This window comes from Amblyomma americanum, chromosome 1, assembly GCF_052857255.1.
Source record: "Amblyomma americanum isolate KBUSLIRL-KWMA chromosome 1, ASM5285725v1, whole genome shotgun sequence".
NCBI classification, from domain to species: Eukaryota; Metazoa; Arthropoda; class Arachnida; order Ixodida; family Ixodidae; genus Amblyomma; species Amblyomma americanum.
This window is the reverse complement of record NC_135497.1, coordinates 317,617,743-317,638,744: the sequence shown is the minus strand read 5'-3', so window position 1 is coordinate 317,638,744 and position 21,002 is coordinate 317,617,743. Positions and strand designations below refer to the sequence as shown.

The 21,002-nt window shown below is 55.1% G+C and overlaps 3 protein-coding genes across 3 annotated transcripts; all 3 read left to right on the top strand.

Annotated features, from left to right (window-relative positions):
- The first annotated feature begins 5,248 nt into the window (after positions 1-5,248).
- Positions 5,249-6,898, top strand: LOC144120463 (neprilysin-1-like). The gene has a single exon (XM_077652879.1). The coding sequence runs from the start codon at positions 5,249-5,251 to the stop codon at positions 6,896-6,898; it is 1,650 nt and encodes a 549-aa protein (XP_077509005.1).
- A 4,674-nt stretch (positions 6,899-11,572) lies between these two features.
- Positions 11,573-12,982, top strand: LOC144120454 (endothelin-converting enzyme-like 1). The gene has a single exon (XM_077652867.1). It carries the CDS (start codon positions 11,573-11,575, stop codon positions 12,980-12,982), a length of 1,410 nt encoding a protein of 469 aa, XP_077508993.1.
- A 4,772-nt stretch (positions 12,983-17,754) lies between these two features.
- Positions 17,755-20,163, top strand: LOC144120450 (endothelin-converting enzyme 2-like). The gene has a single exon (XM_077652852.1). The coding sequence runs from the start codon at positions 17,755-17,757 to the stop codon at positions 20,161-20,163; it is 2,409 nt and encodes an 802-aa protein (XP_077508978.1).
- Positions 20,164-21,002: the final 839 nt, after the last annotated feature.

Here is a 21,002-nt window from a genome sequence, read left to right as displayed (position 1 = left end):
ACTTTTGCATCTTTGGATTGGGATTCGATTATGTCGTGCTGCAGCCTCAGCATCACGTCTTGCGTACTCAGCCCCGGGCGGAAGCCAATCATCTCGCTTGGCCAGAGCTCGTTGTCTTCCATGTATCTGGTTAGCCTTGTCTGAATTACGTGTTCTATTAGCTTCCCTACGCAAGATGTGAGGGATATGGGTCGTAAGTTTTCGAGCTTCGGCGCTTTTCCCTGCTTTGGAATGAGTATGATGTTCGCCTCTTTCCATTGCGCGGGAAGCTTTCCGGTTTCCCACACCTTCTGCATATATGCAGTGATTGCTGTTATCGAGCCATCAACTAGGTTCCTCAGGGTTTTGTTGGTGATGCCGTCTGGGCCCGGGGCCGATTTTGACTTTAGCTTAATTATTTCCGCCCTTACCTCCGCTTCTGTTATTGGGCCGTCTAAAAGCTCCATCGGGGGACCCTGGTACTCTGGGAGTTCTACCCTCTTCGTGTCCCCTATATATGTTTGTATAATTTCTTTAACGAACTCCTCGTCCGTCCCCTCATAGATGTGCTTTGTCTTGGCTAGACTAATGCTCGCCTGCGTTTTAGAGTTGGTAGGGTCGAGTAGGTGCCTTAATAGGTTCCAGGTCTTTGTTAAGCTCATACCCCTTTCCATCTCGTCGCACCTGCTGCACCAGTTTTGCTCACACAACTGTCGTGCATATTTTTCTATGTCCCGATTTAGTCTTGCTATTCTTCTCCTGAGGTTCCTATTCCATCTCTGCTTCTTCCATCTGCGTTCGAGTCCATTTTTGGCCTCCCACATGTGCAGCAGTTTGTTGTCTGCTAGTTCTAGAACATATTGCCCCTTCAAAGTTACGGTCGCTTCCGACACGTGCTTCTTAAGGGTTTCTGTCCATTCCTCTATGTTTTGGATGGTTCCCCAATTTTGCTGGTCCCTTTGGGCCCTGAATTTGTTCCATTCTGTGATTTTGGGCAGTCTACCCGCTTTATCTTTGATGCCCGTGCGTACCGTCGTGGCGATAATGAGGTGGTCACTTCCTAGGTCCGTTCCTGTGTTCATCCAAGTGGCTGCCCTAACGTTTTTGGTTAGCGTGAGGTCAGGTGTGGTGTCCGCCATGACGCTATTCCCTCTCCTAGTTGGGCACCCCGGATCTGTTTGCAGGGTTAGGCCTAACTCCTGTATGTCCTCCCATAGGTGTCGTCCCTTCGTGTCCCTCGTACTGTATCCCCACTCCTCGTGATGGGCGTTGAAGTCCCCTACTATGATCAGTGGGCTAATGTTTGCCACTTTCATTGCTTTCCGAAATATTGCCCTGAACCTGACTTTTTGCTGCTTCGGTCTCGAGTACACGTTTAGTAGGAACAGGCTTGGTTCATTCTTTTTGCCCGTTATCATCTCTACTAGGACGACTTCTGCCTCTGCCGTGTTTAGCTCATGCTCAATTGTTGCTATGTTCCTTTTAACGTATGTGGTGACGTGAGATTTCTCCCCTCTATCACTGTGGAATGCTTGATACCCTGGTAGATTTAGCCGCTTACCAGTTTCTTGCAGGGCTATGGCCAGGGGCTTTTCCTCTAATGTATCGATGTATTGTTGCAATACCGCTCGCTTGCTTCGGAAGCCTCGGCAGTTCCACTGCCAAATGAGGGTCTTGTTTTTGGCCTTTCTATCCATGTTGGATTCGTGCGATTGCTTCCTCCGTTCGTTTATGTTGCTCCGCGTGGGCTATCAGCTCCGCTCTCTGGCTTTGTAATTCTGTTCTCTGAGCCTGGACTTCAGACTGCAGCTGTCCTATTGCCTGCGTTATCTGCATCATGAATTCCCTCATCTCGGCTTGTAGGGTGGAGATTGCTAGCCTATTCGCTTCGCTCTCTTTCCTGAGCGTTTCCCATATATCTACCTCCTCGTCCCCTTTCCGTTTGAGTGGGGGTCTCCTTGCTTTTTCCGCCTCCTCCGTTACCTGCCCTGTCGCCTGGGGTTTCTGCGTAAGAGGTCCGGTCTGCTTTGTACCTGTTTTGGGCTGTTCTGCTTGTTTCATCTCTAGTGGAGCTGCTTTTGCGCTCCCCTCTATGTGCTTTTTCAGGAGTCTCTGTAGCTCCTCTACCTGTTTTTTAAGTTTTGCTATCTCTCTGTCTTTATCATCTTTAGCCTGGGAGGCCCCTCTGTTAAGTTTTTCTATCTCCCTGTCGTTATCATCTTTAGCCTGGGAGGCCCCTCCTGCAAAGCTTACTGTTTTCGGCTCCTTGCTCGGCTCTCTGCTCCGGTCGCTGCGTCCTTTTCCCCAGGGGTCCTTTGGGTCCCTGGGCCTCGATCTCTCCGGGTCCCTGGACCGTGATCTGGATCTCGCCCTTCTTTGTTCCCCGAGTCCTCCCTGTCCTTTGGGGGCTCCCGGTTTTCCTGGGGGCGTCTGGTTCCTTGCCTCGCCTTCCCCCAATCTGGGGAAGCTGTCGTCTCGGCGATCCGTTCTTCCTGTAGGCTTCTGGTCCTTCCTGCGGGTCTCTTCTTCCTGCCTTTTTTCCCAGATCTTCTTCTTGATCTCGTACGGTGTTCTGTATATTTCCTTGCATCTTCGGTCTCCTAGTGGGTGTTCCTTTGCGCATAGTTGGCATTTGGTCTTGCATTTGTGGCCTTCTGCTGGGTTTTCTTCTCCGCAGCTTCTGCACTTCTTGTTTTCTGGGTCCGGGCAGACGTCCTGTCGGTGTCCCATTCGTCCGCATGCATAGCAGACTTCGTACCTTTTCTTGTAGAGGACGCACCTCGTCGGCGTTGGGGATAGGTACACGTGCCATGGCACCCTGTTGCCTTCGAACAGGATTAGGACGGCCTTGGATTCTTTCCCTAATCGTCTCACTCCCAGTATGGGTGGGTTCTTGGCTCCGTGTTGCTCTAGTCTTTCGAAAATTTCTTCCTCCGTCCAGAAGTCCGGGGCGTCGTAGATCACTCCCTTCCCGCAGTTTTCCGGCGGGGTCAGGTACGCGTTCAGCGTTGTCTCTACGTCGCCTAGCTTCAGCTCTGTTAGCGACGCGTATTTCTCTCTTCTATTTCCATCTCCGGTGGCTATCATGATGGACTGCTGTTTCCTGTTGAAGGTGATTATGTCCTCTCTGCTGCCTTCTCTGACCTCGGCCGCTTCGGCGATGGCGTTCGCCAGAAACGCTCCTCCGTGCACAAGTAGCTTCTCTATCCCACCTCTGGGACGCATGATTATTTTGTCGAAATCTTGCGGAATTCTCGTTATTTGTTTCTCCACCGATTTCGCAGCCAGTCTTCTTCCCTCCTGCCTTGCTGCCGTCCTGTCCTTAGCTTTTGTCTCGACCACGGGGTCGTCGGCTATTTCCTTTTCCGGAATTAGTCTTCCATTCTTTCTTATCCTAAACCATTGCCCTGGGGCTTTTAGCTCCTCCGGGGCTATCTCTCTTCCCTCAACCACCTCCATGGCACTGGGAGGGCTCGCGCGTCGGCCGTTAGGCCTAGGCCTCTCCTTTGTCTTGGCTAAGCCTCGTTAGGCTTAGCCCGGTCTCCTTCCCGTTGGGGCCTTCTCGGCCCTATAATTCAGGAAAATCGGCCCACCTTGTTGGTTATTAGTGTTCCTAGCCTTCCGGTTCTCTTCCGACGCTGATTCCAGCCAGTTTGGGTCGTCCTCAGGCTCCTGAGCACGACTTCGTCCCCGATGTCGACGGAGCTCGCCGAACGCACGTCCGACCGCCTCGACAGCAAGGCGGAAGAATCCCCGCCAATTGAGGCACCAGCTTCGAATGACGCCACTTGTCTCCAGCCAATGAGAATCATTCGGTCCGGTGACGTCCGTTCTTCTAGCCAATGGGAGAATTTTATGACAGATGCCACATTTATTATCTGATACAGTGCCAAGTAGCCATGGGGTTTAATAAGACGCAAGAAATGGCTGAGGAAAATGCTTAGTGCACACTTAAAACTCGTTGTTTGCTATTCGTGCCTGACGTGGTTCGGAGGCAATAGACCGAAGTCGATGAGCTTGCGGTTGGCGTTGGGCAAAAGCACTTTACACATGTACTTTCCGAACGAGTAAACAAATATGGCTGGTGGTTTAGCATTCCTATGCACGACATATTCTGCGAAAGCACGCTAGGCCACCCGAATTTTGGGGTTGGGTAAACCCTTTTAGCCCCGCCGCGGTGGCTCAGTGGTTAGGGCGCTCGACTACTGATCCGGAGTTACCCGGGTTCGAACCCGACGGCGGCGGCTGCGTTTTTATGGAGGAAAAACGCTGAGGCGCCCGTGTGCTGTGCGATGTCAGTGCACGTTAAAGATCCCCAGGTGGTCGAAATTATTCCGGAGTCCTCCACTACGGCACCTCTTCTTCCCTTCTTCTTTCACTCCCTCCTTTATCCTTTTCCTTACGGCGCGGTTCAGGTGTCCAACGATATATGAGACAGATACTGCGCCATTTCCTTTCCCCCCAAAACCAATTATTATTATTATTAAACCCTTTTTTGGAGTGCCTCAGGTACTTTCCGAACGTGGGTCACTTCATTTTTGAATTTCCGGGGGTGGGCCAAGCCAATTTTGGCATCGTCCCAGGCCGGTTCCGAACGTGGACCAATAATATTAATAATTGGTTTTTGGGGAAGGAAATGGCGCAGTATCTGTCTCATATATCGTTGCACACCTGAACCGCGCCGTAAGGGAAGGGATAAGGGAGGGAGTGAAAGAAGAAAGGAAGAAAGGGGTGCCGTAGTGGAGGGCTCCGGAATAATTTCGACCACCTGGGGATCTTTAACGTGCACTGACATCGCACAGCACACGGGCGCCTTAGCGTTTCGCCTCCATCGAAACGCGGCCACCACGGTCGGGTTCGAACCCGGCTCAGTAGCCGAGCGTTCTAACCACTGAGCCAGCGTGGCGGATTTAGATGGAACACCGATGGATATCGCGTTCTGCGAAACCCGGTCCCAAAATCATCAAGGAAACCGTGCTGTGGTTCACCAACACGCTTTGCAAAAAAGAACTAATGTTTGGCCACGGTCGGTTGATTATCAACGCATCGTATGACATATCAATGCAGCAAATGTGAGCGTACCACGTGAGGAACAGGAAAGAAAGAAGCGGAACCGGCACGAGATGCAAGCGCTTCGTTCGGCAGCACGAGGAACGCCACGCGCACACGAGCAGATCACACGTGCGATTCGGAGCCCCGAGGAGCCATGAACGGACAGCTGGCTGTTCCACGTCGTCACGAGTGGTGGGCACAAAGAATGTGGTCTCGAATGGCTGGCGAAGGCTGCGAGGCGCCTTCGACGACGAGCGGAGGACTAGACCGGCGCCAAAGGGCGGTGGCTCTAGGTCACCTGCTGTCATCATTACTGGGAGTAGCACTGACGCTCAGCGCCATCACCATCGGCCTGTCTGTGCTCCATCATCAGAGAGGCTCCGAAGGAAGCGGCGTCTTTGGCATGGGACGCACCTCGTGGAACACCTGCAACTCCAAGCTCTGCATGGCGCACTTCCGTCGCCTCAAGGACTCTTTGAACCGGAGCACGGCCCCGTGCGGCGACTTTTACCGCTTCGCGTGTGGCGCTTGGCATCCTCGCGCAGCCAAGTCAGAGACCGTCTTCCGAGACCTCCTGGCCGTGGCCCAGCAAGACGCCATCCGGTACCTGGAGGCCGTGAACGACGCCTCAAACAAAATGGTGCTGCCAACCGGGAAAGTCCTTTTGCCCGATTCCCGTCCGGTACTGCGCATTAACCGAGCTGAGCGGGCGTACCAGGTCTGCCTGCACAGTGGTAGCAGTACCAAGGATGCCGCTTTGCTGACCGAGTTCCTTGCCGGCCGGTCACTGTCCTGGCCTGAGCGCACTACGGCGCCCGCGCAGCCTCTGGACGTACTCCTGGACCAGGACATCAACTGGAACCTGGGCCTGTGGTTCTCGGTTCGTGTCTCACCCATACCGGGCCGCAACCAACGGCAGGTGCGCGTGGGGTTCGGCATCGTGTCCTACGATTGGAAGCGGGCTCTGGACACCATGGTAACGCGGGGAGTGTACAAAGCACGCGTGCGTCGCTTTCACGACGCCCTTCGTGCGAGAAGGTTCGCGGCCATGAGCGACAAGGAAATGGAGGAGCTGCGCCGTTATGAGTCAACGATCGTCGGTGCCCTGTGCGGCTCGGTGTCTGGTGGCCAGAACGAACTGGCCTTCCCGCTGAAGCAGATGCAGAATTTGGCCACTCCTCGCCTGGCCACCGCCCAGTGGGACACTCTCCTCAACTGGCAGCTCAACAAAGCTCGCAGAGTGACCGAGGCTGACCGCGTCATCGCCACGAACGTGAAGCTGCTGCAGGCAGTCGACTATCTGCTGAGTTCGCTTCCTGCTGAGGTGGTGCTACACCAGCTGGCATGGTCGGTGGTGCAGATGATCGGATGGATGGTCGACTCGGCACTTCCGGGTCGACCCACGGCATACGAGATGGAAGATATGCGGAGCGCCGACTGTTTCTGGGTCACACACAGAGCGTTCGGAGTAACCCACTTCTCCGGCTACATAAACACTACCTACCCGCTTCACTGGCGCTCCTCAGTGGACGCCATTCTGATGACCATCACTCAGACGGCCATCAACTTCTTCCTGAAGACATCTTGGATCCACGCTGAGAGCCGAGCGGCCGCCGTCGACAAGCTGCGCCGCATGAACACCTCCCTCTGGCCTTCCGACTCCTACCTCAATGCATCGGAGGTGGCCGCCATATTGGAGAACTTCCCTGAGCCCAGAGAGGACTGTGCTGTGTTGCGGTACTGGCTTGACGCGTTGTCAGCTCGCCGAGCGCTCCTTGGCAGGCAGTGGGATGTGGCCGACGACTTCTACCCTGGAGACTTGCAGCCGCCGCCGGCCCTGTTCCGCTACCACTATTACCTAAACTAGCTGGCTGTCTCGCTGCACGCGCTGCGCAGCCCGCTGTTCGTGGAGGGAGTGGGCCTCGCTGTGAACATGGGAGGCCTCGGAGCCCACTACGCCGTTGCCCTGGCCCGGGCGTTCGACCCACGAGGCGTCCTCCTGGACGGTCGCGGTTCCACCTCCGGTCTTTGGTGGGGAAAGTCCTCGTACCGGGACTACGAGCGGAGGACAGCGTGCCCAGCGACTGCCGCCAGTGGAGCCGAAGGAGTTGTGCAGGCCTTCGAGGGAGTCGCTGCCATCGAGATAGAGTACGGGGCCTTCAACGCGTCGCGCTCTATCGCCGACCAGGGTACGCGGACGCATCAGAGGCGGCGCATTTTCCTTGGCCTGGTAGAGGATCAGGCCTTCTTCGTCGCCTTCTGCCAAGCGTCCTGCGCGCGCGGGCCCAGCGAGCGACAACAGCTGTCCTGCACACTGCCGCTGAAGAACTTCCGCGAGTTCGCCACCGCATTTACGTGTCCCGTGGCCTCGCCCATGAATCCAGCGCTACGGTGCGGCTTCTTCGAGGCCAGTGACCAGCGGGCTGCCCGTAAAAATGGGGGTGAGAGTGAAGATGCCGGTAAAAGTGCGTCTACGAATGCGAGTGCGAATGTTGGTGCTGACGGCGCAGTGACGTCCTGGACGAGGCCACCGGCACGCCGGAGTGGCAGTGACGACCAGGATCCGTTGACACTGGCGACGACGGGTCTCGCGGGGCATATGTTTCGACAGCCCCCAGTTTTATGAGAGAATTTTGTGGTGGCTGCTAGCTGCCATATTTTTTAAGCTGTCGTTGCTCGAACGAATCGACGCAAGACGTTCGCTGCCAAAAACCATTTGGCTTGAAACAATAAAGTCTGCGCACTTGTGCGCATAACTGTGCTTCTGTGTTCGTGCTCTTGAAGTAGTAGTAGTAAACACGTTAATTTGGGAAGAGAAAAGGCATAAGGGTGGGGGAGAGATATATTTGGAGTTTCAGTGGTCAACCTAGTCACCAGCATAAACTGTCTATGAACTCATTCTTTTTCTCAGTCAAGAGGGCTCCTATTGCTCTAAACTAGGGCTAGTTATCTTTTGTAGTAAAGGGCTTTTTTCATAGCCCCAGGAGACTTGGCACGTCGTGGCGTAGCACCCACACCACACGCACTGTTTCATGTATCAAGAGTCTTGGTTTTAGGTTGAGAATTCTGCCTGATGTTGCCAGGTAACAGTAGCTGGGGCCTATAATAATTAGGGTTATATTAAGCCATATACCTGTTTCGTACCATTTCAGGTCGCGTTTCAGGGGAGGTTAAACGCATAAGGCGCCCGCGAGCTGCGCGATGTCAGTGCAGGTTAAAAGATCCCCAGGTCGTCTGAATCAGTACCGAGACCTCCACTACGGCACCTCTCCCTTTCTTCCACTGCCTCCTTAATCCCTTCTGTTATGGCGCGGTTCGGGTGTCCACCGAGATGTGAGACAGTTACTGCGTCATTTCATTTCCTCAAAACCAATTTTGAATTTTGTTTTCTTTTCCTCAAACAAATTTTCAATTTTAGTTTCATTTTCGACTTGCCCCAGTAGCTCAGTGGTTAGGGCGCTGGGCTAGTGAATCCAGGCCTCCCACTGGTGCCGACTCCAGACCCGAACTGCTCCTTACCTTATTCTCCTTCATGCCGGACACCCCGATATATTCATTTCTTCTTGTAAGCTCTACGGGAAACCGAGAGACTTCCTTCATGTCCTCCTCACATGTCCTACCTTCCCACACCATCCATGCCCAACCATGGCGGAGTCATACAAGGAGACTCTCCTGGCCAGCTCCGCTGCTGCTGACCAGCGCCGGATAATTACCGACGCCCTGAAGCGGATAGCCCTCCAAGGGCTGTCCTTTTCTCTGTAAGGGCAGCCCCCTAAGGGCTGCCTCGGGCCATGTTAGGGGGCTTGCCCCCCTCTTTATTCGGCAATATTGTTTCCACCACCACCACTGATCCGGAGCTCCTGAGTTCGAACCCCACCGCGGCGGCCGCGTTTCGAAGGAGGCGTAACGCCAAGGCGCCCGTGTGCTGTGCGACGCCAGCGCACGTCTAAGATCCTTAGGTGGCCGAAACCATTCCGGAGCCCTCCACTACGGCACCTCTTCTCTCATTCCCTCCTTCATCCCCTCCCCCACGGCGCGGCCCAGGACTCCGCCGAGATGTTAGACAGACACTGCACCATTTCCCTTCCCCAACAGCCAATTATTATTATTATTATTTACACCGGTCCCACCCACTTGGCCCCACCGCGGGCTGCCGACGCGCGCGGGAATTGCCCGGATGGCAGAGCTTCCTGGCCCACCGGAGGGACGCTGCTGACTGGACTCTACCGTTAGCACCATGACGTCTGGATAAATCTAACCAACAGCCAGCTCTTAACGGACATACGCAGACGTGCGACACGGAGGAGAGCTAGTGTTTCAAAATGTCACTGGAAAGGGCTCGCCAACTTTCCCGCGCGGTTGTAGGTTGTATGTCCTCTTCTGATGTGTATTATATGGCTGAGATGTTAATGAGAACAGGATGTAGCCACTGAGCGAGCTTACTTTCCTCTAAAGTTGTTTCAGGGCCCTTTACATTTTTAACATGGGGGACCAAAAGCATGGGAGCTCTGTATTACTTAACAAAATTTAATATTATATCATTTCAGGGTTAGTTAGGTTTTCTGATCTTTCTGTTCTGTGATGTTAAATTATTTAGCTTGGCAAGTGATTCCTCAAAGCGAAACCTAATTTCATGTACGAAATTGACAGTATTGCTCCAATAGCCACTGCAATTGGTGACCACAGGGCGCTGCCTGGCACAGATCACGTGGTCGCAGCGGTGACGTCTCCGGCGGTCGTGGAGAACGCGCTAGTGGGCCGTATGATGTAACGCTCCGTGTACGGCCTCGGCACGCAGTATTCTGGCGGCTGCAGGACGATCGCGCTGGTAGGCGGGCACTCGAACGCCGTTGCGAAGTCACGCATGTGACGCAGCAGCGTGTTGAGCCTGTGGGTGTGCGCATGCGCGTTCTACAGCTCCGCGAATGCTCCCTGTTAGAAGCTGCCTTAAATACCTAGCTTACAAATTCACAGCTCCACAAATGTTCCTCTTCCTCAGAAAGAAGATAGCGGAACTTTCCCTGGTGTTCTTTGTAGTGTTCGGATATTCGCTCTGTGTGTTACGGCGTGTACCGGTGAATTTTGCTTTAGCAAGGGGACTGAGTGAGCACGGACGTAACGATCGCAGGCCAATTGAGGCACCAGCTTCGAATGACGCCACTTGTCTCCAGCCAATGAGAATCATTCGGTCCGGTGACGTCCGTTCTTCTAGCCAATGGGAGAATTTTATGACAGATGCCACATTTATTATCTGATACAGTGCCAAGTAGCCATGGGGTTTAATCAGACGCAAGAAATGGCCGAGGAAAATGCTTAGTGCACACTTAAAACTCGTTGTTTGCTATTCGTGCCTGACGTGGTTCGGAGGCAATAGACCGAAGTCGATGAGCTTGCGGTTGGCGTTGGGCGAAAGCACTTCACACATGTACTCTCCGAAGGAGTAAACAAATATGGCTGGTGGTTTAGCATTCCTACGCACGACATATTCTGCGAAAGCAGGCTAGGTCACCCGAATTTTGGTGTTGGGCAAAACCCTTTTTTGGAGTGTCTCAGATACTTTTCGAACGTGGGTCACTACATTTTTGAATTTCCAGGGGTGGGCCAAGCCAATTTTGGCATTGTCCCAGGTCGGTTCCGAAAGTGGACAAATAATAATAATAATTGGCTTTTGGGGAAGGAAATGGCGCAGCATCTGTCTCATATATCGTTGGACACCTGATCCGCGCCGTAAGGGAAGTGATGAGGGAGGGAGTGAAAGAAGAAAGGAAGAAAGGGGTGCCGTAGTGGAGGGCTCCGGAATAATTTCGACCACCTGGGGATCTTTAACGTGCACTGACATCGCACAGCACACGGGCGCCTTAGCGTTTCGCCTCCATCGAAACGCGGCCACCACGGTCGGGTTCGAACCCGGCTCAGTAGCCGAGCGTTCTAACCACTGAGCCAACGCGGCGGATTCAGATGGAACACCGATGGATATCGCGTTCTGCGAAACCCGGTCCCAAAATCATCAAGAAAACCGTGCTGTGGTTCACCAACACGCTTTGCATAAAAGAACTAATGTATGGCCACGGTCGGTTGATTATCAACGCATCGTATAACATATCAATGCAACAAATGTGAGCGTACCACGTGAGGAACAGGAAAGAAAGAAGCGGAACCGCAACGAGATGCAAGCGCTTCGTTCGGCAGCACGAGGGACGCCACGCGCACACGAGCAGATCACACGTACGATTCGAAGCCCCGAGGAGCCATGAACGGACAGCTGGCTGTTCCACGTCGTCACGAGTGGCGGCCACAAAGAATGTGGTCTCGAATGGCTGGCGAAGGCTGCGAGGCGCCTTAGACGACGAGCGGAGGACTAGACCGGCGCCAAAGGGCGGTGGCTCTAGGTCACCTGCTGTCATCATTACTGGGAGTAGCACTGACGCTCAGCGCCATCACCATCGGCCTGTCTGTGCTCCGTCATCAGAGAGGCTCCGAAGGAAGCGGCGTCTTTGGCATGCGACGGAGCTCGTGGAACACCTGAAACTTCAAGCTCTGCATGGCGCACTTCCGTCGCCTCAAGGACTCTTTGAACCGGAGCACGGCCCCGTGCGGCGACTTTTACCGCTTCGCGTGTGGCGCTTGGCATCCTCGCGCAGCCAAGTCAGAGACCGTCTTCCGAGACCTCCTGGCCGTGGCCCAGCAAGACGCCATCCGGTACCTGGAGGCCGTGAACGACGCCTCAAACAAAATGGTGCTGCCAACCGGGAAAGTCCTGGTGCCCGATTCCCGTCCGGTCCTGCGCATCAACCGAGCTGAGCGGGCGTGCCAGGTCTGCCTGCACAGTGGTAGCAGTACCAGGAATGCCGCTTTGCTGACCGAGTTCCTTGCCAACCGGTCACTGTCCTGGCCTGAGCGCCCTACGGCGCCCGCGCAGCCTCTGGATGTACTCCTGGACCTGGACATCAACTGGAACCTGGGCCTGTGGTTCTGGGTTCGTGTCTCACCCATACCGGGCCGCAACCAAAGGCAGGTCCGCGTGGGGTCCGGCATCGTGTCCAGCGATTGGAAGCGGGCTCTGGACACCATGGTAACGCGGGGAGTGTACAAAGCACGCGTGCGTCGCTTTCACGACGCCCTTCGTGCGAGAAGCTTCGCGGCCATGAGCGACAAGGAAGTGGAGGAGCTGCGCCGTTATGAGTCAAGGATCGTCGGTGCCCTGTCCGGCTCGGTGTCTGGTGGCCAGAACGAACTGGCCTTCCCGCTGAAGCAGATGCAGAATTTGGCCACTCCTCGCCTGGCCACCGCCCAGTGGGTCACTCTCCTCAACTGGCAGTTCAACAAAGCTCTCAGGGTGACCGAGGCTAACCGCGTCATCGCCACGAACGTGAAGCTGCTGCAGGCAGTCGACTATCTGCTGAGTTCGCTTCCTGCTGAGGTGGTGCTACACCAGCTGGCATGGTCGCTGGTGCAGATGCTCGGATGGATGGCCGCCTCGGCACTTCCGGGTCGACCCACGGCGTACGAGATGGGAGATATGCGGAGCGCCGACTGTTTTTGGGCCACACACAGAGCGTTCGGAGTAACCCTCCTCTCCGGCTACATAAACACTACCTACCCGCTTCACTGGCGCTCCTCAGTGGACGCCCTTCTGATGACCATCACTCAGACGGCCATCAACTTCTTCCTGAAGACATCTTGGATCGACGCTGAGAGCCGAGCGGCCGCCGTCGACAAGCTGCGCCGCATGAACACCTCCCTCTGGCCTTCCGACTCCTACCTCAATGCATCGGAGGTGGCTGCCATATTGGAGAACTTCCCTGAGCTCAGAGAGGACGGTGCTGTGTTGCGGTACTGGCTTGACGCGTTGTCGGCTCGCCGAGCGCTCCTTGGCAGGCAGTGGGATGTGGCCGACGCCTTCTCCCCTGGAGACTTGCAGCCGCCGCGGGCCCTGTTCCGCTACCACTAGTACCTAAACGAGCTGGCTGTCTCGCTGCACGCGCTGCGCAGCCCGCTGTTCGTGGAGGGAGTGGGCCTCGCTGTCAAAATGGGAGGCCTCGGAGCCCACTACGCCGCTGCCCTGGCCCGGGCGTTCGACCCACGAGGCGTCCTCCTGGACGGTCGCGGTTCCACCTCCGGTCTTTGGTGGGGAAAGTCCTCGTACCGGGACTACGAGCGGAGGACAGCGTGCCCAGCGACTGCCGCCAGTGGAGCCGAAGGAGGTGTGCAGGCCTTCGAGGGGGTCGCTTCCATCGAGATAGCGTACCAGGCCTTCAACGCGTCGCGCTCTATCGCCGACCAGGGTACGCGGACGCATCAGAGGCGGCGCATTTTCCTTGGCCTGTCAGAGGATCAGGCCTTCTTCGTAGCCTTCTGCCAAGCGTCCTGCGCGCGCGGGCCCAGCGAGCGACAACAGCTGTACTGCACACTCCCGCTGAAGAACTTCCGCGAGTTCGCCACCGCATTTACGTGTCCCGTGGCCTCGCCCATGAATCCAGCGCTACGGTGCGGCTTCTTCGAGGCCAGTGACCAGCGGGCTGCCCGTAAAAATGGGGGCGAGAGTGAAGATGCCGGTAAAAGTGCGTCTACGAATGCGAGTGCGAATGTTGGTGCTGACAGCGCAGTGACGTCCTTGACAAGGCCACCGGCACGCCGGAGTGGCAGTGACGACCAGGATCCGTTGACACTGGCGCCGACGGGTCTCGTGGGGCATATGGTCCGACAGCCCCCAGTTTCATGAGAGAATTTTGTGCTGGCTGCTAGCTGCCATATATTTTAAGCTGTCGTTTCTCGAACGAATCGACGCAAGACGTTCGCTGCCAAAAACCATTTGGCTTGAAACATTAAAGTCTGCGCACTTGTGCGCGCAACTGTGCTTCTGTGTTCGTGCTCTTGACGTAGTAGTAGTAAACACGTTAATTTGGGAAGAGAAAAGGCATAAGGGTGGGGGAGAGATATATTTGGAGTTTCAGTGGCCAACCTAGTCACCAGCATTAACTGTCTATGAACTCATTCTTTTTCTCAGTCAGGAGGGCTCCTATAGCTCTAAACTAGGGCTAGTTATCTTGTGTAGTAAAGGGCTTTTTTCATAGCACGTCGTGGCGTAGCACCCATACCATACGCACAGTTTCATGTATCAAGAGTCTTGGTTTTAGGTTGAGAATTCTGCCTGATGTTGCCAGGTAACAGTAGCTGGGGCCTATAATAATTAGGGTTATATTAAGCCATATACGTGTTTCGTACCATTTCAGGTCGCGTTTGAGGGGAGGTTAAACGCATAAGGCGCCCGCGTGCTGCGCGATGTCAGTGCGGGTTAAAAGATCCCCAGGTCGTCTGAATCATTACCGAGACCTCCACTACGGCACCTCTCCCTTTCTTCCACTGCCTCCTTAATCCCTTCTCTTATGGCGCGGTTCGGGTGTCCACCGAGATGTGAGACAGTTACTGCGTCATTTAATTTCCTCAAAACCAATTTTCAATTTTGTTTTCTTTTCCTCAAACAAATTTTCAATTTTAGTTTCATTTTCGACTTGCCCCAGTAGCTCAGTGGTTAGGGCGCTGGGCTGGTGAATCCAGGCCTCCCACTGGTGCCGACTCCAGACCCGAACTGCTCCTTACCTTATTCTCCTTCATGCCGGCTACCCCGATCAATTCATTTCTTCTTGTAAGCTCTACGGGAAACCGAGGGACTTACTTCATGTCCTCCTCACATGTCCTACCTTCCCACACCATCCATGCCCAACCATGGCGGAGTCATACAGGGAGACTCTCCTGGCCAGCTCCGCTGCTGCTGACCAGCGCCGGATAATTACCGACGCCCTGAAGCGGATAGCCCTCCAAGGGCTGTCCTTTTCCCTGTAAGGGAGCCCCCTAAGGGTTGCCTCGTGCCATGTTAGGGGGCTTGCCCCGCTCTGTATTTGACAATAATGTTTCCACCACCACCACTGATCCGGAGCTCCCGAGTTCGAACCCCACCACGGCGGCCGCGTTTCGAAGGAGGCCTAACGCCAAGGCGCCCGTGTGCTGTGCGACGCCAGCGCACGTATAAGATCCTTAGGTGGCCGAAACCATTCCGGAGCCCTCCACTACGGCATCTCTTCTCTCAGTCCCTCCTTCATCCCCTCCCACACGGCACGGTCCAGGACTCCGCCGAGAAGTTAGACAGACACTGCTCCATTTCCCTTCCCCAACAACCAATTATTATTATTATTATTTACACCGGTCCCACCCACTTGGGCCCACCGCGGGCTGCCGACGCGCGCGGGAATTGCCCGGATGGCAGAGCTTCCTGGCCCACCGGAGGGACGCTGCTGACTGGACTCTACCGTTAGCACCATGACGTCTGGATAAATCTAACCAACAGCCAGCTCTTAATGGACATACGCAGACGTGCGACACGGAGGAGGGCTAGTGTTTCAAAATGTCACTGGAAAGGGCTCGCCAACTTTCCCGCGCGGTTGTAGGTTGTATGTCCACTTCAGATGTGTATTATATGGCTGAGATGTTAATGAGAACAGGATGTAGCCACTGAGCGAGCTTACTTTCCTCTAAAGTTGTTTCAGGGCCCTTTACATTTTTAACACGGGGGACCAAAAGCATGGGAGCTCTGTATTACTTAACAAAATTTTATATTATATCATTTCAGGGATAGTTAGGTTTTCTGATCTTTCTGTTCTGTGATGTTAAATTATTTAGCTTGGTAAGTGATTCCTCAAAGCGAAACCTAATTTCATGTACGAAATTGACAGTATTGCTCCAATAGCCACTGCAATTGGTGACCACACGGCGCTGCTTGGCACAGATCACGTGGTCGCAGCGGTGACGTCTCCGGCGGTCGTGGAGAACGCGCCGGTGGGCCGTATGATGTAACGCTCCGTGTACGGCCACGGCACGCAGTATTCTGGCGGCTGCAGGTCGATCGCGCTGGTAGGCGGGCACTCGAACGCCGTGGCGAAGTCACGCATGTGACGCAGCAGCGTGTTGAGCCTGTGGGTGTGTGCATGCGCGTTCTACAGCTCCGCGAATGCTCCCTGTTAGAAGCTACCTTAAATACCTAGCTTACAAATTCACAGCTCCACAAATGTTCCTCTTCCTCAGAAAGAAGATAGCGGAACTTTCCCTGGTGTTCTTTGTAGTGTTCGGATATTCGCTCTGTGTGTTACGGCGTGTACCGGTGAATTTTGCTTTAGCAAGGGGACTGAGTGAGCACGGACGTAACGATCGCAGGCCAATTGAGGCACCAGCTTCGAATGACGCCACTTGTCTCCAGCCAATGAGAATCATTCGGTCCGGTGACGTCCGTTCTTCTAGCCAATGGGAGAATTTTATGACAGATGCCACATTTATTATCTGATACAGTGCCAAGTAGCCATGGGGTTTAATCAGACGCAAGAAATGGCCGAGGAAAATGCTTAGTGCACACTTAAAACTCGTTGTTTGCTATTCGTGCCTGACGTGGTTCGGAGGCAATAGACCGAAGTCGATGAGCTTGCGGTTGGCGTTGGGCAAAAGCACTTTACACATGTACTCTCCGAAGGAGTAAACAAATATGGCTGGTGGTTTAGCATTCCTATGCACGACATATTCTGCGAAAGCACGCTAGGCCACCCGAATTTTGGGGTTGGGTCAAACCCTTTTAGCCCCGCCGCGGTGGCTCAGTGGTTAGGGCGCTCGACTACTGATCCGGAGTTACCCGGGTTCGAACCCGACGGCGGCGGCTGCGTTTTTATGGAGGAAAAACGCTGAGGCGCCCGTGTGCTGTGCGATGTCAGTGCACGTTAAAGATCCCCAGGTGGTCGAAATTATTCCGGAGCCCTCCACTACGGCACCTCTTCTTCCCTTCTTCTTTCACTCCCTCCTTTATCCTTTTCCTTACGGCGCGGTTCAGGGGTCCAACGATATATGAGACAGATACTGCGCCATTTCCTTTCCCCCCAAAACCAATTATTATTATTATTAAACCCTTTTTTGGAGTTATTCAGGTACTTTCCGAACGTGGGTCACTTCATTTTTGAATTTCCGGGGGTGGACCAAGCCAATTTTGGCATTGTCCCAGGCCGGTTCCGAACGTGGACCAATAATATTAATAATTGGTTTTTGGGGAAGGAAATGGCGCAGTATCTGTCTCATATATCGTTGCACACCTGAACCGCGCCGTAAGGGAAGGGATAAGGGAGGGAGTGAAAGAAGAAAGGAAGAAAGGGGTGCCGTAGTGGAGGGCTCCGGAATAATTTCGACCACCTGGGGATCTTTAACGTTCACTGACATCGCACAGCACACGGGCGCCTTAGCGTTTCGCCTCCATCGAAACGCGGCCACCACGGTCGGGTTCGAACCCTGCTTAGTAGCCGAGCGTTCTAACCACTGAGCCAACGCGGCGGATTTAGATGGAACACCGATGGATATCGCGTTCTGCGAAACCCGGTCCCAAAATCATCAAGGAAACCGTGCTGTGGTTCACCAACACGCTTTGCAAAAAAGAACTAATGTTTGGCCACGGTCGGTTGATTATCAACGCATCGTATGACATATCAATGCAGCAAATGTGAGCGTACCACGTGAGGAACAGGAAAGAAAGAAGCGGAACCGGCACGAGATGCAAGCGCTTCGTTCGGCAGCACGAGGGACGCCACGCGCACACGAGCAGATCTCACGTGCGATTCGAAGCCCCGAGGAGCCATGAACGGACAGCTGGCTGTTCCACGTCGTCACGAGTGGTGGGCACAAAGAATGTGGTCTCGAATGGCTGGCGAAGGCTGCGAGGCGCCTTCGACGACGAGCGGAGGACTAGACCGGCGCCAAAGGGCGGTGGCTCTAGGTCACCTGCTGTCATCATTACTGGGAGTAGCACTGACGCTCAGCGCCATCACCATCGGCCTGTCTGTGCTCCGTCATCAGAGAGGCTCCGAAGGAAGCGGCGTCTTTGGCATGGGACGCAGCTCGTGGAACACCTGCAACTCCAAGCTCTGCATGGCGCACTTCCGTCGCCTCAAGGACTCCCTGAACCGGAGCACGGCCCCGTGCGGCGACTTTTACCGCTTCGCGTGTGGCGCTTGGCATCCTCGCGCAGCCAAGTCGGAGACCGTCTTCCGAGACCTCCTGGCCGTGGCCCAGCAAGACGCCATTCGGTACCTGGAGGCCGTGAACGACGCCTTAAACAAAATGGTGCTGCCAACCGGGAAAGTCCTTTTGCCCGATTCCCGCCCGGTACTGCGCATTAACCGAGCTGAGCGGGCGTACCAGGTCTGCCTGCACAGTGGTAGCAGTACCAAGGATGCCGCTTTGCTGACCGAGTTCCTTGCCGACCGGTCACTGTCCTGGCCTGAGCGCACTACGGCGCCCGCGCAGCCTCTGGACGTACTCCTGGACCTGGACATCAACTGGAACCTGGGCCTGTGGGTCTCGGTTCGTGTCTCACCCATACCGGGCCGCAACCAACGGCAGGTGCGCGTGGGGTCCGGCATCGTGTCCTACGATTGGAAGCGGGCTCTGGACACCATGGTAATGCGGGGAGTGTACAAAGCACGCGAGCGTCTCTTTCACGACGCCCTTCGTGCGAGAAGCTTCGCGGCCATGAGCGACAAGGAAATGGAGGAGCTGCGCCGTTATGAGTCAACGATCGTCGGTGCCCTGTGCGGCTCGGTGTCTGGTGGCCAGAACGAACTGGCCCTCCCGCTGAAGCAGATGCAGAATTTGGCCACTCCTCGCCTGGCCACCGCCCAGTGGGACACTGTCCTCAACTGGCAGCTCAACAAAGCTCTCAGAGTGACCGAGGCTGACCGCGTCATCGCCACGAACGTGAAGCTGCTGCAGGCAGTCGACTATCTGCTGAGTTCGCTTCCTGCTGAGGTGGTGCTACACCAGCTGGCATGGTCGCTGGTGCAGATGATCGGATGGATGGCCGACTCGGCACTTCCGGGTCGACCCACGGCGTACGAGATGGAAGATATGCGGAGCGCCGACTGTTTCTGGGTCACACACAGAGCGTTCGGAGTAACCCACCTCTCCGGCTACATAAACACTACCTACCCGCTTCACTGGCGCTCCTCAGTGGACGCCATTCTGATGACCATCACTCAGACGGCCATCAACTTCTTCCTGAAGACATCTTGGATCCACGCTGAGAGCCGAGCGGCCGCCGTCGACAAGCTGCGCCGCATGAACACCTCCCTCTGGCCTTCCGACTCCTACCTCAATGCATCGGAGGTGGCCGCCATATTGGAGAACTTCCCTGAGCCCAGAGAGGACGGTGCTGTGTTGCGGTACTGGCTTGACGCGTTGTCGGCTCGCCGAGCGCTCCTTGGCAGGCAGTGGGATGTGGCCGACGCCTTCTACCCTGGAGACTTGCAGCCGCCGCGGGCCCTGTTCCGCTACCACTATTACCTAAACGAGCTGGCTGTCTCGCTGCACGCGCTGCGCAGCCCGCTGTTCGTGGAGGGAGTGGGCCTCGCTGTGAACATGGGAGGCCTCGGAGCCCACTACGCCGTTGCCCTGGCCCGGGCGTTCGACCCACGAGGCGTCCTCCTGGACGGTCGCGGTTCCACCTCCGGTCTTTGGTGGGGAAAGTCCTCGTACCGGGACTACGAGCGGAGGACAGCGTGCCCAGCGACTGCCGCCAGTGGAGCCGAAGGAGGTGTGCAGGCCTTCGAGGGAGTCGCTGCCATCGAGATAGCGTGCGGGGCCTTCAACGCGTCGCGCTCTATCGCCGACCAGGGTACGCGGACGCATCAGAGGCGGCGCATTTTCCTTGGCCTGTCAGAGGATCAGGCCTTCTTCGTCGCCTTCTGTCAAGCGTCCTGCGCGCGCGGGCCCAGCGAGCGAAAACAGCTGTCCTGCACACTGCCGCTGAAGAACTTCCGCGAGTTCGCCACCGCATTTACGTGTCCCGTGGCCTCGCCCATGAATCCAGCGCTACGGTGCGGCTTCTTCGAGGCCAGTGACCTGCGGGCTGCCCGTAAAAATGGGGGTGAGAGTGAAGATGCCGGTAAAAGTGCGTCTACGAATGCGAGTGCGAATGTTGGTGCTGACGGCGCAGTGACGTCCTGGACGAGGCCACCGGCACGCCGGAGTGGCAGTGACGACCAGGATCCGTTGACACTGGCGACAACGGGTCTCGCGGGGCATATGGTTCGACAGCCCCCAGTTTTATGAGAGAATTTTGTGGTGGCTGCTAGCTGCCATATTTTTTAAGCTGTCGTTGCTCGAACGAATCGACGCAAGACGTTCGCTGCCAAAAACCATTTGGCTTGAAACAATAAAGTCTGCGCACTTGTGCGCGCAACTGTGCTTCTGTGTTCGTGCTCTTGAAGTAGTAGTAGTAAACACGTTAATTTGGGAAGAGAAAAGGCTTAAGGGTGGGGGAGAGATATATTTGGAGTTTCAGTGGTCAACCTAGTCACCAGCATAAACTGTCTATGAACTCATTCTTTTTCTCAGTCAGGAGGGCTCCTATTGCTCTAAACTAGGGCTAGTTATCTTTTGTAGTAAAGGGCTTTTTTCATAGCCCCAGGCGACATGGCCCGTCGTGGCGTAGCACCCACACCACACGCTCTGTTTCATGTATCGAGAGTCTTGGTTTTAGGTTGAGAATTCTGCCTGATGTTGCCAGGTAACAGTAGCTGGGGCCTATAATAATTAGGGTTATTTTAAGCCATATACGTGTTTCGTACCATTTCAGGTCGCGTTTCAGGCGAGGTTAAACGTATAAGGCGCCCGCGTGCTGCGCGATGTCAGTGCAGGGTAAAAGATCCCCAGGTCGTCTGAATCATTACCGAGACATCCACTACGGCACCTCTCCCTTTCTTCCACTGCCTCCTTAATCCCTTCTGTTATGGCGCGGTTCGGGTGTCCACCGAGATGTGAGACAGTTACTGCGTCATTTCATTTCCTCAAAACCAATTTTGAATTTTGTTTTCTTTTCCTCAAACAAATTTTCAATTTTAGTTTCATTTTCGACTTGCCCCAGTAGCTCAGTGGTTAGGGCGCTGGGC